Source organism: Thunnus albacares, chromosome 6 (assembly GCF_914725855.1).
Source record: "Thunnus albacares chromosome 6, fThuAlb1.1, whole genome shotgun sequence".
Classification (NCBI taxonomy): domain Eukaryota; kingdom Metazoa; phylum Chordata; class Actinopteri; order Scombriformes; family Scombridae; genus Thunnus; species Thunnus albacares.
Genome location: NC_058111.1, coordinates 3,065,138 through 3,085,019, shown reverse-complemented (window position 1 = coordinate 3,085,019; position 19,882 = coordinate 3,065,138). Strand labels below are relative to the sequence as shown.

Sequence of the window (19,882 nt, the reverse complement as noted above, 5' to 3'; positions counted from 1 at the left end):
CTAATAAACCTGTTCTTCAGAATTTGCCTTCTTGAATGGAAATGAGGCAGATATTTGCAGTTTCTACTGGTTGCCAGTTTGCTGGATCCAGACCATTGAATCTGCCCACTCCACCGAGTCCAGTTGACTGATTCTGTTGGAAACAGAGTGTAACGAGTTGACAATTCTGTCTGATATCAAGGCAAAGTTGCCAGTAGATCCTGAGAAATGCCACAGATTATCTAATGTTGCTTTAACAGAGGAGGACAGGATCGTATTTATGTGATCAAGCTGTCGACCCTCCCCAGCCTTCACTGCATACAGAGTTTGACTTCATTGTCAAGTTTACAATGTTGAGAACTGCTGTTGTACAGGAAGCAGGTGACTTTGTAAACAATTCCATTTCTCTGTGATGCTATTAATCTTTAACATCATCAGGGGAAAAGACACCACAGTGTCATGTGAGGAAACTGCACTTTACACTGTGCTAGTCCGGGTTGTAACAAACACTTCCATCACACAAAAAGGACAACAAGGCTGCATTCAGGAGACATTATACAAGTTGTCACAGGTAAGTCCAACTAACTCAGACTGTATCTGGATACTTCAGAGGCTCAGCTGCATCCTTTATATGAGCATGAAGGACCATCACTCAAATTTTGTCTGTTACTTTACATTAAAATGTAAAGCTGTATTGTTAATTTTAAAGCTATAATATGTAACTATTCTGCATTAAAATGTCTAAAAACAACTAGACCTATGTTATATATTTTGTTGAGTTGTGTACTTACATTATCCCAAATGTTTCCAACAAACTCAGAGAAATCTGTAATTTAATCAAAGTAACGGACCGTTTCATTTGGTCGCCTGTCAATGGCGTCATACCTCCTCTACCAAAGAGTAAACACGCACCAGATGCATACGGCGGTGCTGTGTTTGTCCGCTACAATGGCGTCTACCAAAGAGTAACTTACACACATACAAGATAATACATCGGCGTTGTGGTTGTTCAACAGAAACTAAATTGACTTTTATTCCGTTTTAAGCCACATTTTTATGATAAACTTTTTAGATCTTGGTCATTTTTAACTATATCTTTTAACTGGATGAAGGATTTTAGTCATTGGACGTCTGGATCTTAAGTTATCAGAGAAATAAACTGGACAAACGTTAGCAGCAGCTGGGCTAGCAGCCCCTACCGGACATCCTGTGCCAGCTGAACAGCTTCAGAGAAACACTGATTTTTAATGTAAAACTGCTTTATTCACTGGTTTTACTGGTTTTAATCACCGGGTCCGTTTGTTTGGAGAGGAGGAGACCTCCGCAGGTAATTCAGCTCCCGGTAAAAACATCCTGAATGATGAATACTGGAGTAATCCTAATCCGAAGAAGCAAGTTGTTTAACAATGACAACAAAAACTCCCATGATCCCTTGCTACTTCACACCGTCATCACACTCCGTCTTTTGTTATTGTTTTGATTGAGACCCCTAGCGGCTGAAATTACATATTGTGCGTTTAAGTTTTTCTGTTTTCCATCAGCTGCACGGCAAACTGATTCACAAACTAACTTTAAAAACATTAACAACATTTAGGTTGACAACTAAACAAACAGATACTCACTAAAAGGTCAATATTGGTCCAACATTTTCCCTCCTGTGACTTATTTGCACTGACTCGTCCATCCATGTAACAGGCTGTATGTATGTCAGGCACTGACAGTGCAAGTGTCAGCATGAATTGTAAAACTCTACTTGTATGTTTCAATAAGTCAAATTCCTGGATAGTAAATTTAAACACCTGAAATTAAAGTGAATTTGAAAAATGTATTTTTATATTTAAATGATTTCGCTGCTTCCAACAGTTAAAGAGCAGAATTTGCTTTATCTGTCACATCTTTTTACAGCTGCATTGTTTCTTCTTTTTTTTTTTTTTTTGGCCACTTGAGGGCAGCTGAAAACAAGTGAAATCACATCATTTTACATATCATCACCTTGTAAAGTTAATACAGCAAACATGTCAGCATCTGTTTACACATCCAACAAGTACGGAGCAACATTACGATTCATTTGGAGATGTGTTTGTGTCCACCTGATGAGTCTATGTTCAATATTCACTCTGCTGCTGTCTCTGGGTTGGTAAGTTAGTGTAATATTAAACTCAACAGTCAGCTGTGTTTTTATGGTTCAAGTGCAATTAAATGACAAGAGCTGGTTGTAGGGGCTGGATTCATAGCAGGGCTGCAGGTAACAGAATTTTAAAAACCGTTATTTCCTCTACAGGTTCAACATGTTAACTAGGTGGTTAACTTTCACAGCTTTTCTGGCTGGCTCAGCCAATCCAGAAAGAGCAGCTATTGGTCAGGGCTCCGTGACTGTCACACCGACCTGCAGGATCAAAGGTCATCCAGAGGTGGAGCTGACGTTAAACTGTGGAGATGGAAAGAAAGCAGGTCAGTGAAGAGAAACCACACAAACAGAGGAGACTTAGGGCGAGCCTGAAAGATCAGTGCACCACAACTTAAAAATAGCGATAGCTTTTGGACTCAGATAACGTTAAGATTGAAGGATATGAGACTGAATGACAAGTCAGTAGCGAGCTATCTGGATAACTACTCCTTCCTACAATGTAAGACGTGCTGAAATTTAGCTGGCCAATATCAGTGATAATGGCTGACACTATATCCATAAAAACATAGATTTCTGCATTGGGTTGCACCCGTAGACTGTAAAAAATATGGACGTAGCCACCATGATGTCACCCATTGGTTTCTGAAGAGCAGTTTTGAAGCTCAGAGGGGGGGCGGCTCCGGCCGTCGCCATCTTGGCAGTGCCTGACTCCACCTAACTCCTGACCAATCCAAAATGGGTGAAGAGATGGAGCTGAGGCGGGCCAAATGAAACCTGGTTGCTGAAACAAACCACCTAGCGACCTGTCACTCAAAGTGGCCACGTCCTTAGTTATGCATAACTTTAAGGCTTAATAACATTTAAATGGATGAGTTATAAAAAATTCACCCCCGGTACAGTTGTCATGAAAGGGGAAATTAGCTATAGAGATGAAACTGTTTTTTGTACCAGGCTGTAAACATGTTTATTTCTGCACTGCACTATCAGAATTTGATCCATTTGGTCCGGTAACATTTGGAAAGTCTAGAAGAGCCGCATGATTAACAGCCAGTGCGGGAATGTCCCGCCCAACATGAGATTTAAAAACTACAAATACTGTGAATTACAGAGAGATTTATCTGGAGGTGATAGGCGTAATCAGCTTTGTGTGAACTCCTTTTGTAAGGGCTTGAATGTAGCACACATTCATTTATATGTAAAAGTTCTGCACTGCAGGTTTAAATTTTTCCTCAGGTTGTCTTTGGTCGCCAAAACTCCGAATCACCTGTCAGTGGAAGCGTCTCACAGTGAGATTTAGGGCTCTGTTTTGGATTGACGACCAAAGATTTCATCACATTTCTCTCACTATTATCAACTTTTGTCTCAGACGGACCAAAATCGCACATAGTAACCTTTTAGTCACTCAACACCACATGTGTGGCACTGACCTCCAAGCCTGTTGGTTCCCACTGAAGATTTTACAAAACAGTTTAAAAATATACTGTTTTGTTTATTAAAAAGACTTATATTGTGAGGAAGATGGAAGAAGATATATCAGGCTTTGGATACACACACAATACTTATTAGTAGATCAGTTCATTGTTGGTTTTAGTCTTCTTGTGGAATTTGTAACAGTAAGAAAGATTTAGACCATCACTGGACTTTTCCTTTAATTTCAGTTCTTGTATGGTTGTCAAACCATCAGCATGTACCTGCAGCTCTGTAACTCCTCCTCCTTTCCTGTGTAGGTGTGGTTGAGTACTGGCACACCCCCTTTGGAGACTTCCACACCCCCAGTTTCCACAATAAACTGGACCCTGTCTTTATGCACCATGATGGGAGCCTGGTGATCCCCAACACCAGCCGTCTCCACGGCGGTTTTTACTACTGTCTCCAGCAGCACACAGAGGGAACCACACTGTGGCCGTATGAGCTCCATGTTGGTCCCGACGATCAGAAGAACCAAGAACACGGCGGATATGAGGAAGGCAGCAGCTGTGATGCGTTAAGGTTCAGGAGGGATGTTGGGTCTGAGGAGGAGGAGCAGGGAGGCGTTTCAGATGAGGAGTTTGCAGCAGCTGTGGCGGCGTCGGTGCTGCTGACATTTGTGCTGGGCTTCAGCGCCGGAGCTCTGAGCAGGACTCATGTTCTCAGGTGCGTTCTGGGCCCTTACATCCTGTCTTTTATTCACACTGGGACCAGATCCCCCAAATCAAACAACATTTCTGTTAAATTATTGTGCAGATCTCCTGTCAGTAAATGCTAAAAACAAGATGTTCTGTTATTGATCAAAGAAGTACGGTGGCCCTGAAGTGCACATCACAACGACAAATGGACGCTCTCCTATTGACAAGGATCATCGCTGATTGGACGGACGCACTGTCTGTCTTTTTAACAGGAAGGAGGCACTGTCCGCCTTCATTTGGGGTCCATGTAGTCTCCGCCCAAAGCTGTGTTCAACTTGATTCATAACAGGATAAACAATCAATGTACAACACCTCCTTCCTGTTAAAAAGATGAACAGTGCATCCATTCAATCAGCGATGATCCTTGTCAATAGGCGAGCGTCCAATCAGCAACAAGCTTTGTTGGTAGCAGGTACCTACCTTTTCCTGTAGAAGTTAATGTTGTTGTGTTTTCTACTTTTGAGGTTGTGTTTTGTTATTTGTCGTCGTGTTTTCCTGTTTGTCGTTGTGATGTACACTTCAGGGCCACCGTAAAGAAGCAATAGGAATTAAATCCAATGCTGACATGTCTGCAGCTGGAACCTCTCAGCAGAGCTGGAGACTTAAAGCCTCTGGAAATGTAGCCCGAAATAGCAAAAAATGCATATATGATATCAAAGTTGAGTGTCTCATTAAGTATCCACAGAAATCTGAATGAAAATAAATATTCATGACTATTTGGCTCAAAAACAGCTCATTTGGCTGCTCAAATCATTTCTGAGGACTGTGGGGGCGTGTTCAGATCACATTTGATTGACAGCTCACTTTCAGCTCAAGTACCATTATTCAGTTCAATTTATACAGCGTCAAATCACAACAAAAGTCATCTCAGAGCACTTTTCAAATAGAGCAGGTTTAGACCGTACTCTTAGATTTACAGAGACCCAACATTTCCTCCATGAGCACCTTTAACAGGAAGAACTGGAATTTGTGTAGCACCTTTCATACAAAAAAATGCAGCTCAGTGCTTTACAACAAAAGCAATTACATGCACCAAGTGCTTCACATAAAAAAAGACATAAAAACATATAAATGTACATGACATGGAAGATAAAACCCACTTGATAATATTACTAAACAAGATAAGATAAAATGAAGTTTTTTTTCCTCCCATTGCATCCCACTTGGCCATGAATGAATAAAAAGCATGCTCAGATAAGCAAACTAAAGAAGATACATTCCTCTACAAATCTTAAACAATCATGTCAGAGAATATTTTACATCTTTGCTGACCATTCTCTAATGCTGCAGTACGTTTCTGGATAATTGGAGGTATTTTGCTTCCAGTCCAAGAAGCCACTGCTTTTCCACTTATTTATGGAACAGTGTTAGTTAATTATCAGTCTCTTGAGTTGTGAAATTCATCACAGAGAGCATCAAGTGTGCATATTACATCATCAGTGTGTTGTAATGCCGTTTAAATTCAGACTAATTTAACTAGTTCCAAGAGTCTGCTGATTGATTTTTATATTGTGCTGAAATAATGGAGACCAATGGAAAAATCATTCATATCTCTAAAACACAGCAAATAGAACTGTGATCTAATATGTTTTGTTAAATAGGCTAAAAGATATAAAACCATTGCGCATTTCTGCCTAAAAATTAACTTAACGGAAGTCATTTGAATTATGATATATTGGCATTTTCAATTAAAAATACCATAACCATCACATAAATACATCATATATCGGTGTGGTGATTATGGTATTTTTGATTTTCACTGATCAGTTGTCCCAAACAGCTGCTCTTGATTGCGGCTAAAACATAACAACTGTTCACACCAGCAACAGTTTCTCATGTTTACCAGCCGTGACAGTCTGTAATGTTTAACATCAAGACAAACCTAAAAGACCTGAACGCATACAAAAACACGCTCTCAGCTTCAATATGTCACCGTCTGTGGACACAAAAGTTACAAAACAGCCATCAGATTTAGATCTATAGTATCTCATGAAGTGGGAATAATTTATGGTTTAGACTAGAAAGATGGTTTTAGTTGCATAGTGTAGCTTTAAATACAGATTTTTCCATTCACTGCCAATAAAAAAAACATTTTAAAGCAGCGTTAATTGAGTCAAAAGTTATCAAAATTGTAATACGATATAAGAAGAGTGTGTGCACTATTTCCTCTCAGGTGTCTAGGGACAGTCGCTAAGAGGTTGCAATCACTACGGCGACAACAATGCCAAACTGACATGTCGGGCCATGGCGATGACGTCACCATGACAACCCTGCCATCCATGTACGACAACCAGGCCTTTCAGTTGGAACCGGTGAGGGATGACGACTCTGCACATCGTGTAACCACGGAGACGACGATTTCGTCCGTAACCTCGTCTCCCCCCGCAAAACCTCAGAGAAGTTTCCGGCACAAACGAGAGGAGGAGCGGGAGACCACTGCTTATCTGAAGGGATGTGACCACATGAAAGAGGAGGAGAAAAGGTTGGAGGAGGAGGAGGAGGAAAAGAATAAAGGGTGTGATGGGGAGGCAGAGGAAGAGGAGGGAGGTTTCTATCTATTAGGAGAAGATAGAGGGAGTGAAACCGAAACAGATGAGGACAAGTGTAGTGAAGACGGAGAGGAGAAAGATGGGAGAAAAGAGAACAGGGAGGAAAAGAAGGAATGGAGAAGGGAGGAAGAGGTGGAGGAGGCAGGTGAGCAGGTGAACAGGAGCAAGGAGAACGAAGAGGAGAGGAGAAGCAGTGAGGAGGAGGCAGCCACAGGTAACAAGGAGAAACGGAGAGATGAGAAGATGAAGGAGGAAGGATGGAGGGGGGAGGAGGAGGAGGAGGAGGAGGGAGGAGATGATGGAGAAAAGAAGAGAAGTGAGGAAGATGAAGAGACAGACATTAGCAGAGACGATGAGGCGGGCAGGAAGAACCAGGAGGACACGATGAAGAACGGTATCAAAGGAGGAGGAGGAGAACCATCATCCTCGCTGCCTCACCCGGGCCGTCGAAGCCGCGTCATTCGCCTCTATCAGTACAACGAGGACGGCCAGCGGTATTGCCACCTTCCAGACCCCGCCCCCAGTGACACAGGCCCCGCCCCCAGGCTCAAACAACGCACCCTCTCTCTGACACGCCTCAACGCCATCATGGCCGCTGCCTCGGCTGGGCCGCTGGACGCTTCTCAAAATAAAAGAGAAACGGAAGGGGTGGAGAGAGAGGAGAGGCCACACTTCCACATGGAGATATAACGCATCGGAGGGTGGACAAAATAATGAAAACATTATGTCAGCTGATCCAGTGGTTTTGATGATTGTAGCTCAACAAGTGTAAATCATTAAATATTCCCTCAACAAATGTATTAAGACATAAAAATACTCTGCTTGGAACAGTAATGAATGTCTGATATGGTTTCTAAACCAATTAAATTATAATCCTTAAAATAGCATCTACTCTTTTTACCTCGTTAAATATATGCAAATATATTTCATTTCAGTTTAACAGCTGGATACCAGATGTCTCCTCAGTGTTTGTGCACTGGAGACTTCTATTATTATTATAGACCAGATAATTAACGATTTTAACTTGCAGAGACTCATTAAAGTTACATCATCATCTGACTTTTTATGTAGCACCACCAGCAGGTCAAAGGTCATCCATCACATCCTTGGTTCCCAGAGTATGTTATCTAATGGCTTTGTGAACTCCTTGACTTTAATTCTAGGTTCACATTTGTGTTTTTGAGTGAAAATGTCTCAACAAATACTGGACGGATTGTAATGAAATTTGTTAAAAACACATCCATGTTCCCATCAGGATGAATTATAATAACTTGATTGATCCCCTGACTTTTCAAATTTACTTTTACAAATTACCTGCAACACTAACGAGCCTCAGGTGTTAGCATGCTAGCACACTGAGCATTTAGCTTAAACGGAGCCACCAGCATGTCTGCAGACTTCACTACTTTTGGACATTTTTAAGACTTGATTATTAGCTCATAAATAACCAATATCAAGCTCAAACAACCTCTTTCGCACACTTTATGCTCTTAAATTTTTTTTGCCTCATTGCATACAGACCTCTACTGATTTATACACTCATAACACAGAGACAGCACAGCGTGAAACGTGTAGGAAAGAACTTCAAAGGCGATTATTGCTTTTCATTTATTGCCTATTTGTTTTACAACCTAACTTTGTGGAAAGGAGAAGGAGAACAACAGGTTATGGAGAGTCTCTGAGGAGCACTTTGCTTGTGTCAGTAGCTCAGCTTTGTCTCTCAGGAACACCCCCAACTCCGGGAGTGATGTCCAAATTAGGAAATGTGCGTCATGTAGCAGGTGGATGTGACTCCCCTCGTTGAGACCTGCTGATTGACGTCACAGCGGAGCAGAGGAGAGACACTGAGATAGTGATGTAACCAACTTGCACGCTGGTATTTCACGTTTTTTTTTTCTTCCCGAAAACAAATAATTTTTAAATATTTGTATGAAACAAATATTCGTAAAAAAAAAAAAAAAAAAATCCACTATTTGTGCTTTGTCAAATAATGTATTTGTATTCGGGCACACCCCCTACTACAAAATCATAAAATAACAGCACATCATGACAAAATATTAAGTTGATCATCATGATAGAGGACAGGAGGTGGTTTTGTGTCTGTGACATAAACACACATTTATATAAACTATCTTAGTGAGGACATTCATTGACATAATGCATTTCCTGGCCCCTAACCCCAACCCTAAACCAAATTCTAACCTTGACCCTAAAACAGCCCTTTGAAGGTGTGTCAGAAAGTGTGGACCAGGCCAAAATTTCCCAGGTCTAAAACTCAAATTGGTTCTCATAATGATAGACATACAAGTACACAAACACACACAGTCGTGTTTCCATCACTTCAGAGGACATTACTTTGACTTACATTAATTTCCTGTAGACTTCCCTGTCCATAACCATTAAACCAGCCTTACCATTAAACCAAGTCTTCACCCTAAAATGAATGATTTGCTTTTTGTGCCCAAAAGGGAGGCAATTCTTCACATTTATGTCCACACATGAGGAATACCAGGTACACACACAACTCACTCTCTCTCACACACACACACAAACAAATATTGAACAGCAAAAGCACTCCCACATATCTGTCTTCCTCTATATCCACTCCAAACCTTCCCAATTACCCATATTTACATTAGATCTTAGCTCCTCTCGGTGTGGGAGAAGATCTTTCTGCAAACCAGGGGGGAAATATGTACTGTATATCTGGATCCAAGGCTAAAAGAGCTCCAGACCGGCTGGGTTAATGAGTAATTCACAAAACATTTAAATGCTAAAAATAGGTCATAAATGTGTGAGAAGTTAAATGCAGTCACTCTACCTGACACCCAGTTTGAACCATATGTGTCACAGGATTGATCATCTACGACTGACACAGTAAATTTAGTCTTCAAGGTGTCCAGTTACTGCGATGCATGTGTGTGTACACTCGTGTCTGGTGAATGAAACCTGCAGCTCATCATACTTCCATTTCCTTTTTATTATTGTGAAACATTTATAAACAATACTCAAAATGGGGGGAGGGGTGGGGGGGGGAAATGATCAAGAAAACATAAATTCCACAGCTCATCTCTCAGTTATTTGTTTTCTTATTTTAAGAACTTTTTTTTTTTCTCCAAATGAATATAGAAAGTCTACTCAGGGAGGAGAGAAAGGCCTCTTGACCTTTGGCTGACGATGCACAGAGACGATCTCTGATGGGATGCAAGTGTGCCCAGAGTCCACAGTGATGATTCTGTAGTCCATATTTGTGTGTGTGTGTGTGTGTGTGTGTGTGTGTGTGTGTGTGTGAGAACTGTTGCAGTCTGTCAAAGTGTTGGTGAGCAGTTTTTCCTTTTTTTCTTAAACGATATAGAAATTCCTCCTGTGTTTGTGGTTTTTTGTTTTCTCTCCCTCTTTCTCCTCTTTGGGGTTGTGACGTCGTCGTCGTCGTCGTCGTCTGCTGCTGCTACAACGCCGGCCAAGATTTCTGCCATTCCACAAACTCGTCTAGCAGCACTGGCCCTGCACACAAGACAACAAGGCAATAATTAATGTTCATATAAACCTGCACTTTCTGATGTAGATGACCAATCTGAGAAATCATGTAGCACAGAGCAACTTCAAGAATAAAAAAAAATGTCATGTAACTAAATAATAATAAAATCAGTTTTATCATAATTAGTGATCATGTATTACTGATCACTAATTATGATAAAGATGATTTATCCCTGATTGTCACATCTCTGTACAGTGAAATCAAAATTATTTCCCTGTTGTAAGTAACACATTGTCAATCCTTCACAATTACTAATAAACCAGTCTTAATATGAATGTAGATCAGTGCATCGACAGAATTATTTGGGAACGTTGTGACATTTGGGGAAAAAAAAACCAACAACAAAAAAAACATGCTTTGCGTTTTTGTTTAATAAATTACAAAACAATACCAACAATTCAGATAAATACGGAAGCCCTGAAAGGTAAGTGAGAAAAAAAAGAATTTCTGGAGATCCAATTTCTAAGTTAAGGACAAGTGAAAAAAAGGTTGTGCCAGGATAATTTTTTAAGTTTTTTTTTTCCACCTGTGAAAATAGGTGAATTTTTTTTTTTTTTTTTTCCATGTGTAAAAGTAGCAGGTGAAATTTTTTTTTGGTGGTGTTCTGTTGTAATACTCATTTTGGCCACAAGAGGGCAAAGTTTGTTTTTTTTTTCTACATCATCTGTGAAAGTAGATGGTGAAAAAATATTTTTTTTTGTCAGGATTTTCCAAGTGTTTGTTGTTGTAATACTCATTTCGGCCACAAGGGGCCACAAGTGCACCACTACCCCATGTTCTAAATAGAACATGTTTTCTTCCAGGTTAGTTTTAATGGCTCCATACCCTCTAAACACAAGGTACATATATTGTGTATTAGCAAGTTATGTTACATTACTGTCGATAATCTGCCGTTAGCGTTAGCTATGCTGATGTTAGCTGTTAGCTCGCTTGTGGCCAAGATGAGTATTACAACAGAGAACAACAGAAAAAAAAAAAATTCACCTGTTACTTTCACACATGGGAAAAAAAAGAAATTGGAAAAATGATGGCAAAACCTTTTTTTTTTTTAAAAAAAATTTGTCCTTAACTCTTGAACACAAGAGAGAAAAGAATTAGGATCAGACTTAGAAATTGGTTTTCCAGAATTTTTTTTTCCCCCTCGCTTGCCTTTCAGGGCTTCCGTGGATAAATATATTACTTTTGTTTAACAGGCACTACAGCCTCAATCACACCAGCATGTATGAGAACAAAATTATGTACCTAAAAGATCAAAGTTGAGGCAGAAGCAAAATTTCTGCAGAACTTTCACATAAAGTTAAACTTCAGTGAACTCTGATTTGCACTGTTGCCAACTGCTGTGGCAGTGTTGACCTTTGAGGGATTGGAGAAATCCAGAGAGTTCATATCATATTGCAACATCCAGTTTCATATAACCCTTAATCCACTGAATGGGAGCCAGCAGCAATATGAGATTTCCTCTCTGTATCCATGACTGAAAACAGCACCGTCACAACCATGAGGGTGTAAAATACAGGATCATAACAGTAACTGTGTTTACATTCTTTCATTTACTTTGAGTACAGAGCCTTGATTATGTGCATCTGTATTTACATTTTCTCTTTTTAATCAAATATCTTGGAACTGTTGTACAATCTTGTTTGTGTTTCCACTGCATCTGAGGAATTAGATCATACAAATTAGAACCATGACGAATTAAAAAATGATGGCAGTGTTTGAAACACAGATTCAAACAAACAGATTCTTCCTGTTGTTTACTGTAAATGTACAGCACAGACTACAGTGTGTCAGTTAATAAATGCTAAAAAGTCACGTCTGTTGTTTCCCCAAATGCTGGAAAAGTGAAGGAGGTTAGCTCCAAAGTTAGCAACAGAGGATTAGCATAACTTGACCAAGATTTTCTTTGGTTGACTACAGCCCTATTATGTTTGCTGTGCCTCAGTTGTTAGCGAGCCGCTTGTATACTCACAAGCTCCGTCCTCATCGTAGTTACTGAGGTCTGTGTTGATGGTCCTGCTGAACTCCAGAACATTGTACCACTGGTCCTTATTCATCCCCTTGTACTTGGACTGCTGTGGGAGAGACGAGACAGTGGAGAGAGCAATTACAAACTTGTTCTGCTGTTGGAGAAACATTCGATCCTTCAGTCACATATAAAAGACAAGGATAATAAAGGATTTAACAGTACTGCTTATCTGTATTAATACTTAACGATAATCTACCTTAAAGGACCAGTGTGTAGAATTTAGTGGAATCTAACAGAACAGACTTGGCAGAAATGGAATATAATATTCATAAGTATGTTTTAATTAGTGTATAATCACATAATATATTTAAAAGCAGGAAAACCATTGGACCACCACAGTCAGCTGTGTGAAGTTTATGTTAGTGATTAAACCTTAATCTACGTAATGCTGAACAAATTAATCAATGACGTTCAACTGACAGCAACACCAAGCTAAATTTAAGATCCTCAGTATACATCTCTCTGCAGTCCTTATTCATGCTTTCATAAACAGCCAGAATCAATTATCGCAGTTGTACGCGCACTTGTACAGGCCAGAGAAAAAGGGGATTTACCTCCAGGAACTGGTGGAAGACTGGGAAGAGAGGCCATGCTCTCCCCAGCAGCAAGGCCAGCATGGATTTAGCAGTATCCATGTCCAAACTCCTCTGGTCCTTATCCTAAATGCACAAAGACAAAAATCAATGAGCAGGAGGTGAGATGACAGAACTGCTTCTCCACAGAGCTCTCAAGTGATATTTAACGTGACAGTTGTTGGAAAACAAGATTGCATAATTTATTGTATTTTTTATGCAGTCTCATGGGCTGTGAGTGGCTGCACCAGGTGACAAACTCACAGTAAGAATAGAGAGAGGAAGAACAAATACATTTATCCCACATAGTTCAGTCTGCTGCATTACTTAGCAAGCAAATGAAACGCCACAAAATTTGTCTAATCAACTGAAACCAATAAATTCAGTGTGATAAAGCTTTTAAGGCCTAAAAAAACCTGAAAATCCTTGTCGCCCGACCACTTAACACATCTGTTACTAGAGTCTTTACAGCTTACTGCCATATTCATGACCAGAAGAAGAATACAGAGATGTGAGAGAACTAACTGCTGCTCAAAGAAATGACTGATGTGCATAAAAGCAGCAACTTTAGAAAGTCCTGAGTAACAAACTAAAATCCAACCAGGATTTAGATTCTGACAGACAGTAAACCTCCACTAATGAACGCGCTTCAACACCAGCTTTGATACGGACAGAATGAATGAGGACATGAAAGATGGAGGACACAGAGACAAACCAGCCAGCAAGCAGGTTAGCTTCAGAGTTACCATGGTAACCATGCTTCACAGAGTCAGTTACCATGGTAACTGAGCCAGAGTTTAAGCTAGCTCTCTCTTTCTGGAACTGAAAACTCAGAGTTTCCCTCATCTCAAGGTGAACAAACTCAAGAGTTTTCACTAAACCTGCTTTCTGGAAAACACCCACGAATGTGTGCTTGCACCTATTTGATTGGCCGACGAAGCTCTTTGCAGGGATGAAAGTTGCGTTTGAGCAAAAAGGTGATAAAAAGGTTAGACTTTTAAATAAACTAATTAACAAAAACCCCAAAACTCACCCTGGCGAAGTCAAAGGCGTATCTGTAGATGTTTTTGAAGACTACAGAGTCATTGAGTTCACTGCGCAGGTAATCCAGTTTGCTCTGTAACCTTTGTGTGCAGTCACACCTGCAGGAAGACACACACACACACACACACACACACACACACACACAATTCAACAATGTTTCTTACACGTCTACTAACCCTAGATGACAGAGAAGTCTGAGTGTAAGCAGACAAAGATAAATACAGCTTTCATGTGTGTTTGCTGTACTACTGTATGCAGTAATAGTTTATTAGTATAACACATATCATAAACAAAGTGCTAATAAACTAAATGTGCATGATGAGAAGAAGAGTGAAGGGTTTCTTACTGTAATAACGTCATTCCCCTGAGCCACTCTTCTTTTGTGAAGAAACCCATATTTGCTGCTTCTAGGTGCCAGGCTAAAACTAACATGATAATCTGAAAGAAAGAGAGGCGACAAGTTCAATCTTTGATAACATTTAAAACCAACACTGGTGAATGTGCATACGTTATCACCACACTGTGTTTCTCTCTGCACAACGTTCCTCTGGAGGGTAAAATCTTTCAGAGGCAGTTGAAATAAAGGAGTTGAGTACAAAAACACACAAGATCCAAAATATATTTATCAAGCGTCTCAGAATCACTCCGAGGGACACTTGGACCAAAAATACTCCGACATAAAGTAACTTCCAGAGAGGAAGAGGAGGAGGAAGAGGAGGAGGAGGAGGAGGAGGAGGAGGGCAGAGAGTTATCTCACCATATCATGTCAATCAGACATGTACAGTAAGATGATGTTGTTCACTGACAGTCTCAGTTTGAAACATTAGACAGCAGTAAAACAGCATCACTTTATCTGGTTTAGGTTTTATGTGTTATGATGTCTCCTCACTGTTGCTGAGGAGACATCATATGTTCTCCTCTGCATCCTGCACAAAGCCAGGCTCAAAAAATTATTCTGTTTTAGTCAAAATGACATTTTGATAAATCAACTGATGCCATTAAGCATTCCCAAAACATCTCTGCTCTTGTGGAATATCTCTGCATGTACATAATCTCCTGGCAACACCTAACAGCTTAGGACACCTCTGGATTTCTCCTAAACATCAGCCAAGATGTGATTTCCTAAGTTAAGAAAACTGTCTTAAAAGTAGGAGCATCACCCTGCTCGTCAGGGTGGATGTAAGAGCAGCAGGGACTCACATTCTCTGGTTCCACACCAATATCTTTACAGAACTTCTCCATAGCCTCTGGACCGACCACCTCGTTGGGGCCGGCGTACTCGTGGAACCAGCCCAGGCACTTTTTACTGGAGAACGGCTTCTCAGCGTTGATCGGTCTCGCACCACGGATCTGAGGTCGGGTGAAACTACAAACAAACAGTTGTTTAAAAAAAAAAAACTGTTAGAAATATACTCGTCTCATTGGATGGATGGATCACCTGACTCACAAGCTACTTGTTACGAGTCAGACCAAACATGCTACAATAAAAAAAAAAAAAAAAAAAACACACCCAGGACACAACATGAGCAACACAACATATCTTCATGCACTGCAGACAGATGACCACAGAGGACACACATACAAACTTATAGTTGAGTGAAAGTCTGTGTTTATTTACCTTGTAATTTTACACCTGCGCTCATGATCATCTGCGTCAGGGAGCTTCCTCTTCTTCTTCACAGGCATCACTGAACCTTTAACGGGCTTCACTAGCTGGGCTACATAAAAAAATTTTTAAAAAACATGTTGGCAGGGGGGCAGTAGAATAAAACATCCACCTGCAGACACCTCTAGACAATACAAACCAATAATCAATCATTTATTTATTTAAAAGGATAAAGTGTGAAGGATGCATACCTGTGTTCTTCCGGCTGCCTTGTCCATTCAAATCTAAGAGATTCTAGATGAAGAGAAATGAAACCTTGAGTTAAAAACACGACACATTTATAAGCCTTAATCCAGTCAGAGCTGAGAGATTAAGATGGAGATGTTGTACAACAACGTTTAAGATTATTATCAATCTAATTTCCTTTTAGTTTACTACGTTTTAAAATGAATACGACTTACAAGCTTGTCCAGCGTTTCTGATGCTGTACTGATGTCTGTCGGACTGCAGGGATTCTTCCTACAAGTAATTAACACGAGGAAAATATCGTTAGTATTCAGATAAAGTCCAAGCAAAGTAGAGTCAAAACGTCTGCAAACATACATACGACACTTTTCAACTTGTCATTATTACCAAAATCTAAGAGGACATTTTTAGTTAGAAGTGACTGATGTAACAGCTAGTCACAATCTAAATAATAACAATCACTGTCTGGAGGAATTTCAGTGGAAAAAGACTGACAGTATAAAAGAAAAATGCACCATAAATGTAGATCTAAAAAGATCTGTGTTCTAGTTCTTTAATAGGAATGAATCTTGGACAGAGTCAATAAAATGAATGAGAGAAATGCACATCTGCTGCCCAGTTACATGGAAGATGAATGTTTTTGTCTTAACATGTTTACACCAAACATTACAGGCTTAACATCTTATTCCAGCTACAACTCGCTTCATTCATCTGGTTTCAGGCTTTCCACAACATCTGGGAACTTGGCTGCAGGGATTTCGCTCCTAATCAGCCACAAGAGCTTCAGCGGGCGTCGAGACAGAAAACACTTATTGTGTTATTAAAATAAAACTGAACAGAACAAACGAGGACTTGCATTGGTGGTAAGGGCTTCAGGTACATGTGAGGAGATGTAATACATTCCAGGAAGGATGGTTTGAGTGACAGATCCATGAGTTAGAAAGCTGATCAGACTTATCAACACTGCACACAGGTTTATAAGACTATTAGACTAATAATACACGGCTGTCTGTCTGACTAAGAATCAACACTCCGGGTCATCCTGAAGGTGTTGGACGGGGTTGAGGTAGACAATTTCTTCCACACCAAACGTGGGGGAAGTTTTGGGTTTTTTTCCGCTTTGTACACGGGAGCATCCTCACAGAAACAGGAAAGGGCCTTCTGCAAACTGTAGCCAAGTGCAAGCGCACTGTTGCCTGAAATATCATTGTGTGTATATATGATTTTTGGATGATCGAAGATGATCAAAACCATGCAGAACAGACTCAAACTATGTGTCCTACAACGTCTCACACTGCTTGTGTAACAACTAACAAAACATGCTGGGTTAAGATTATATTTCCATATCACATGTGGACGTTAATGTCAAGTTTTCATCATGTAATTAATGTTGAAAATTAATATGTTTTTCATTTAAGTGCTGCTTTTGGTTGGTTCAGCTTGTGCTTTGTGATGATCTGCTATTTAACAGTAACTACTAAAACCCAGGACTGCGTCACTGGATTCATCTTTCTCTTGTGCCGTGTTCAGACCTGACGATGGTTCATAAAAAACAAGTGACAGGTCAAGTCTAACATCACGTAGGAAACTAAGCAACCTCAGAGAAAGAACTTTGGATAAACATAAAAACTTTCCTTGTCACTTGTTGGATCTTTGATCTGAGTGACCTACATGCACTCAGTGAGGTGTTTCCAGACTGACCTGAATAGTCACTGAACTCTGCACTTTATTCACTCAGCACCTTCTGTCTCTTCATTATGTTTGTGTCTTATATGTATGTGTGTTTTTTTTTTCTTTTTTGTTAACTGTGAACCTTGTTAAAAATTAACGAGTGAATGAAAATGAATGTTTGCACTTTGGCACTGGTTGCACTTTATTGCTGGATATATTGTATTTGTAATTTATCAATGAAGATATTTTACAACCAGAAACTAAGCGATACTTGGAGCAAAAAAAGCGTTTATACAAGATTTGTAACGTTAATTATGCCGATGTTTTAAACGAAAATGACTATTTACCTACACGAGTAGTGAGTGTCTGCTATGTTTTTGGGATCAAAAGCAAGACTGATGGTTAACTTAAATGTTAGAATAAATCAAACTCACCGCTACAGTACTTGAAATTGGGAATATTTTGATCATCCTTTTACCACAGTGGGCCAAAAATCGCCACATTTACAGACTTGTATGACTCTGTGAGGGTCTGACGACTGTTTTAACGAAAGTGATCGTTAAACAAAACGGCTTCCGTTGATGCTAGCTGATCACAGCTAACGAGGTTAGGATGACTCATAATACAAATCATGACCAGATTTTGCATCTGGTATGGTTGTCGATTAAACGTCGCGGAGACTTTACGTACAACATCCAAACATACATTGTTAGTTTACATTATTCTGGGGCTCAGTTTTCGTTGCTGGATTTCTTTTGTTTGCTAGCTAGCGGGTGTCAGAGCTACGATGCTAACGTTAGCTAATTTGTCAACACATGCGTCAAAGGCTCATAAAATCCATCTAAAACCAATTTAAAACTACGAATTGAAGAAACGAAGTTGTTTTGTTTAATAGTCGACACCATATAAAGTCATTTAAATAATACAAACACTTACGTTTTTTCAGTAACACTCTCACAGATAGATCTAGTCAACCGGCTTCTGCTGCACCGCGGAGTGTTTGTCGTCGGTGTTTCCGGGAGAGTGGACGATACCACCGCTCTTGTAGGGGTGTGATGCGAAATAAACGTTCCCATGTTGAGAAAAATGTTTGCGCGCACACGCATTTTTATAAGGTGACCTGAAAAAACATTACTTCTACTCTCATTTTGATTAAATCTATTTGATTTTGGCGAACAGTGAACTACGTGAGGAAAACAGCTAAATATAACATCCACCCTGCCGAAGTGAAAAGTGTCAAACGTGTTTTTTTAAAGGAACAATCCTTTATTTTTGGCACTCACATGTACTGTAGCTCTCACATGTTAGAGACCCATGAAACCCCATAAATCTGACACCACGTTTTACTACAGGCTATAAACTCATATATCAGTGTTACCTATCTGTGTTTATTATCATTATATCAATTTATTTGCATAGTATACCAATGCAGAACAACAAAAAGGGTATAACGAAATAATAAGTTGTAGAAATTACATTCAAAAACTATGTATTGTACACATGTATTTATATAATGTCAAAACACAAAAGATGTGGAAAATACCGGCCCGCAGATCAGAACATTTTGTACCGGACTCGGAAGGAACCACATGATTCTGTAAAAGGCTATTAGGCTTTTTGGGGGGTAAATACCTTGAACTTGTCCCAGTCTGTGCTGCCAACCTCTCTCTCACTCCCGAGCTCCAGTTAGAGTATATAATAAAAATATTTACAATTATTTAAAAAAAGACAGAGAGAAGATGAAGATAAAAGAGAGACTAATTAAAATATATACAAATATACATTAAATTGTAATATATTGCATATAGTTACAGTTACTATATACAGGTCAAAATAAAAACATAAAAACACATTTATAAAACTGTTTCTTTACTTAAATCATATCATCATTGCCCCTCTCACTGTAATAAGAAGCTATTAATTTGTTGTGTTTTTAACAACAAGAAAGGGTTTTTTTTGTTTGTTTGTTTTTCTCTTCCATCACTTTATTTATAGAAAGCGTCACTTACAATATCTGTGACATTAAGACAATAACAGAAAACATTTGGGCATCATAATGATAAATAAAGATAAAGAATGTATTTGAAAGCCTGAAACCAGATAAAGATAACATAAAAGACATTACTTCACTTTCAATTTGTTGATACAGTCAACATGGAAACAGGACAAAAGGTGAAACAAATAAATAAATGACTTAACAGAAAAGGTAGGCAATAAAATTTTTTTTTTTTTTTTTTAAAGTCCTGGAGTTACTAACTGTATGTGCACATTTCTTCTAAGCTGGACAGACTCAAAATACTTTCTAAATTCAGTCATGAGCAGTTCAAGTCCCCCTCCACTCAAGAACGTGTTTTTCTT

General features: G+C 39.5%; 2 protein-coding genes across 2 annotated transcripts; one reads left to right on the top strand and one right to left on the bottom strand.

Annotated features, from left to right (window-relative positions):
* The first annotated feature begins 455 nt into the window (after positions 1-455).
* Positions 456-7,725, top strand: LOC122984060. Its single transcript, XM_044354343.1, has 4 exons — positions 456-550; positions 2,261-2,430; positions 3,835-4,240; positions 6,446-7,725. Exons 2-4 carry the CDS (start codon positions 2,268-2,270, stop codon positions 7,509-7,511), a joined length of 1,635 nt encoding a protein of 544 aa, XP_044210278.1. The 5' UTR covers positions 456-550; positions 2,261-2,267; the 3' UTR covers positions 7,512-7,725.
* A 2,055-nt stretch (positions 7,726-9,780) lies between these two features.
* Positions 9,781-18,567, bottom strand: dcun1d5 (DCN1, defective in cullin neddylation 1, domain containing 5 (S. cerevisiae)). The gene is made up of 10 exons (XM_044355298.1): positions 18,461-18,567; positions 16,069-16,126; positions 15,859-15,901; positions 15,620-15,719; positions 15,202-15,367; positions 14,348-14,439; positions 13,991-14,099; positions 12,940-13,044; positions 12,329-12,431; positions 9,781-10,325 (listed from the first exon to the last, which is right to left on the bottom strand). Exons 4-10 carry the CDS (start codon positions 15,685-15,687, stop codon positions 10,270-10,272), a joined length of 699 nt encoding a protein of 232 aa, XP_044211233.1. The 5' UTR covers positions 15,688-15,719; positions 15,859-15,901; positions 16,069-16,126; positions 18,461-18,567; the 3' UTR covers positions 9,781-10,269.
* Between the last annotated feature and the right edge of the window lie 1,315 nt (positions 18,568-19,882).

What these genes read in the sequence shown, in the direction of transcription:
- LOC122984060 (XM_044354343.1), top strand. Translation starts at nt 2,268, where the DNA reads ATGTTAACTAGGTGGTTAACTTTCACAGCTTTTCTGGCTGGCTCAGCC. An exon ending in TGGAGATGGAAAGAAAGCAG is followed by an intron (nt 2,431 to 3,834) that starts GTCAGTGAAGAG and finishes TTTCCTGTGTAG; the next exon opens with GTGTGGTTGAGTACTGGCAC. An exon ending in AGCAGGACTCATGTTCTCAG is followed by an intron (nt 4,241 to 6,445) that starts GTGCGTTCTGGG and finishes ATTTCCTCTCAG; the next exon opens with GTGTCTAGGGACAGTCGCTA.
- dcun1d5 (XM_044355298.1), bottom strand. Translation starts at nt 15,687, where the DNA reads ATGCCTGTGAAGAAGAAGAGGAAGCTCCCTGACGCAGATGATCATGAG. An exon ending in ACGCCTTTGACTTCGCCAGG is followed by an intron (nt 13,045 to 13,990) that starts GTGAGTTTTGGG and finishes TTGTGCATTTAG; the next exon opens with GATAAGGACCAGAGGAGTTT. An exon ending in CTACGATGAGGACGGAGCTT is followed by an intron (nt 10,326 to 12,328) that starts GTGAGTATACAA and finishes TCTTGTGTGCAG; the next exon opens with GGCCAGTGCTGCTAGACGAG.